This window comes from Plasmodium inui (genome assembly GCF_000524495.1).
Source record: "Plasmodium inui San Antonio 1 unplaced genomic scaffold supercont1.198, whole genome shotgun sequence".
Classification (NCBI taxonomy): Eukaryota; Apicomplexa; class Aconoidasida; order Haemosporida; family Plasmodiidae; genus Plasmodium; species Plasmodium inui.
In genome coordinates this window covers 8839-11586 of record NW_008482032.1, presented here as the reverse complement: position 1 = coordinate 11586, position 2748 = coordinate 8839, and the positions used below count along the sequence as shown (strand labels likewise).

General features: G+C 34.4%; 2 protein-coding genes across 2 annotated transcripts; one reads left to right on the top strand and one right to left on the bottom strand.

Moving 5' to 3' along the window:
- Positions 1-321: 321 nt before the first annotated feature.
- On the top strand, positions 322-813 carry C922_05812 (hypothetical protein; the record flags this gene model as incomplete). The annotated part of the gene is made up of 1 exon (XM_008821383.1): positions 322-813. One exon carries the CDS (start codon positions 322-324, stop codon positions 811-813), a length of 492 nt encoding a protein of 163 aa, XP_008819605.1.
- Positions 814-2305: 1492 nt separating this feature from the next.
- C922_05811 (hypothetical protein) lies at positions 2306-2465 on the bottom strand (the record flags this gene model as incomplete). The annotated part of the gene is made up of 1 exon (XM_008821382.1): positions 2306-2465. A coding segment is annotated over one exon (159 nt), but the record flags the coding sequence as incomplete, so codon positions are not given.
- Between the last annotated feature and the right edge of the window lie 283 nt (positions 2466-2748).

Sequence of the window (2748 nt, the reverse complement as noted above, 5' to 3'; positions counted from 1 at the left end):
AATGCCCTAAAAAAAGCACATAATGACGAAACCCAACAAAATAAACGAAGTAATAGGAAATCCTTAAAAATACCAATCATTTCAGGGATAATTAATTGTATAAAAGAAGCTGATGCCAAATATCAAGCACGATTAGTAAAAATAGTGAAGGAAGAAAATGCAGACTTTAATGAAAAGTCACCTAAATTAAGTAATAAAAATTTGTTGAGAATCCTCTCTCCAGTTTTCATAACATTCCTGCTTTCTGTTATCCTCATCCTCGCCCTTCCAGAGAATATGATAATGTATTCCTCGCTCGTAGCATTAGTAGTTGCATCAGTAATGTACATGACATGGAGGTACAGGAAAGCGCATATTATTTTAAACAATGTAAGGAAGGGAGGGAAAGAGCTACCGAATAGGGAAGATAAAGTGATGCCTAAAAAAGATGATAAAAGGGCACCTACATGGGAACAGATAAAGTCATCAAAGAAGGAGGGGAAAATGGAACCTAGATGGGAAGAGGAAATGGCACCTAGATGGGAAGAGAAAATGACACCTAGATGGGAAGAGAAAATGACACCTAGATGGGAAGAGAAAATGACACCTAGATGGGAAGAGAAAATGACACCTAGATGGGAAGAGAAAATGGCACCTAGATGGGAAGAGGAAATGGCACATAGATGGGAAGAGAAAACGACACCTAGATGGGAAGAGGAAATGGCACCTAGATGGGAAGAGAAAATGGCACATAGATGGGAAGAGAAAATGACACCTAGATGGGAAGAGAACTTCGATCCTATCAAAGACAATTATTATCATAAGAGAAGATAATCCTTGTAACTCATTAACGTAAAAATCATTAACATGCATATAATTTAATATTATTTATGTTATACCGTAGATATACATTTGTAATCCACGAAGGCTGTACAGGGTACGTGTTATATATATTTTCTTAATGTTAAGTAAAAAAGATATTTAATATATTTCTCTTTTCTTTTTCTGTAAATTTATTTTTTCGATTGACAAATTTGAGCATCATTGAAATAAACATATATTTCTTCTTTCCTTATGACATTATAAATGTGCCTTTTTTAGCTATTTTCTTTATTTGGTTTATTTTGATTAACCATTCTTTTCTTCAAGTTCCCAACCGTCCGATGTGCTGTTTAATCCTATGATATATGCATTTACTTATTTTATTCAATTATATGCGTCAATTTTTATGTTCATAATCTCAAACATTTTACTGTTTCGCATATACTCCTTATGATTGATATTTTAACCCATTTAAATTCGTTTTATTTTCTTTCCACATTTCGTTTTTTTTTATCACCCTCTTCTTATTTACATATTGTATAATTATAATTGTGCTCCTAGTGTGTGTTACTGCACGTGTTGCTTGACATTTCAATTTACTCATGCATTGTTTATTTATGTAAGTGTTGCTTCCACAACATAGATACAATAATTAGTACAATCGTCATATGCTGAGAGCTTGTGCTCATTCCCCCTTTACCCCTTATCATTATAATGATGCTTATCATCATATAGGTTTGTGCTACTTTCACCCTTTTAAACTTCTCCGTCACCCTTTTATTCCTCCTATGTTTGTTCTCCTTTTCAGGTGTATACTATTCTGCGGGCGCAAAGGCTATAAAAATCTATCCCATTTATAGTAGTTCCACTCTCCATAGTAGACTCTGCGCATTCTGTGAGAATTCACTCATGTAGCACTATTCTTCTGTATAACATTATCTTACACACGGACCATTATGCGTAACCCTCTTCATAAAGTCATAACTGTATTTATAACTGAATAATTATCCCCGCTCTTAATTGAATGATCTTGTAAATTCTAAAGTCATACATGTATTCTTTCTTTAACAAACGGTTTCAATTATATATATAATTATATTCCCATATTCCATGATAGAGTATCTTCCCTTGTGCATATGGATTCTTTAATAATTTCCCTGATCAGTATTTTTTACCTATTTTTATCCTTCCGATAGCTTCATGATACAGTGAGAACTATTTTCTACTTCTACTGAAGTTGAATCAATATTTTGAATAAGATGAATATCCGCTAAGGATGGTGCCGTAATCAGGAAGTGTGGAGGAGGAGCGTATTCTGGAAGCTACTCGTTTTGTCTACTGAAAGAGTGAGAGGAGCGATCATTCCCCTTCTAGTTAATGGTAGTGTTCAGGGTTTATTTTTTGGGTATCACCTCCATGGCTGTGCTCTATATTATTCCCCAAGGCTTCCATTAGGGACAGTAATATCTATATCTTTTATAATATAGCCCCCTTGGCAGCCTACGCCTCCTTGATTTGGTTCTTAAGGCGTCGGGTTCGATAACATATTTAACAATTCTTGATGGTACTGTTACGTTCATATCAGAACATGGGGCTTCCTGAAAATTCCCCTCTATATGGTTCTGAATGTTAAAGACAATGGGAGAGGAAATATTAATCTTCATTTATATATAGGTATCTTCCTGTCATATAACCCTACTCCTTTTTGAGGAGTACTATTCCTCATTATGGGAAGGAGGAATGATCTCCGCTTTTTCTGATTTTCGCGTCTAGATATTTTACATAGTAATCATATATATCGAGCAATTGTGCTATAACCTGCGGGGGATGTTGTCTTCTATATTAGGAATTAAATATCTTCAAGTTCATTAGTGATGCGCAACTTCCTGGATTTCTCCATAATATCTAGGTTCGTTTTCTGTTATTGTTTATCTTAATTCTTTATAA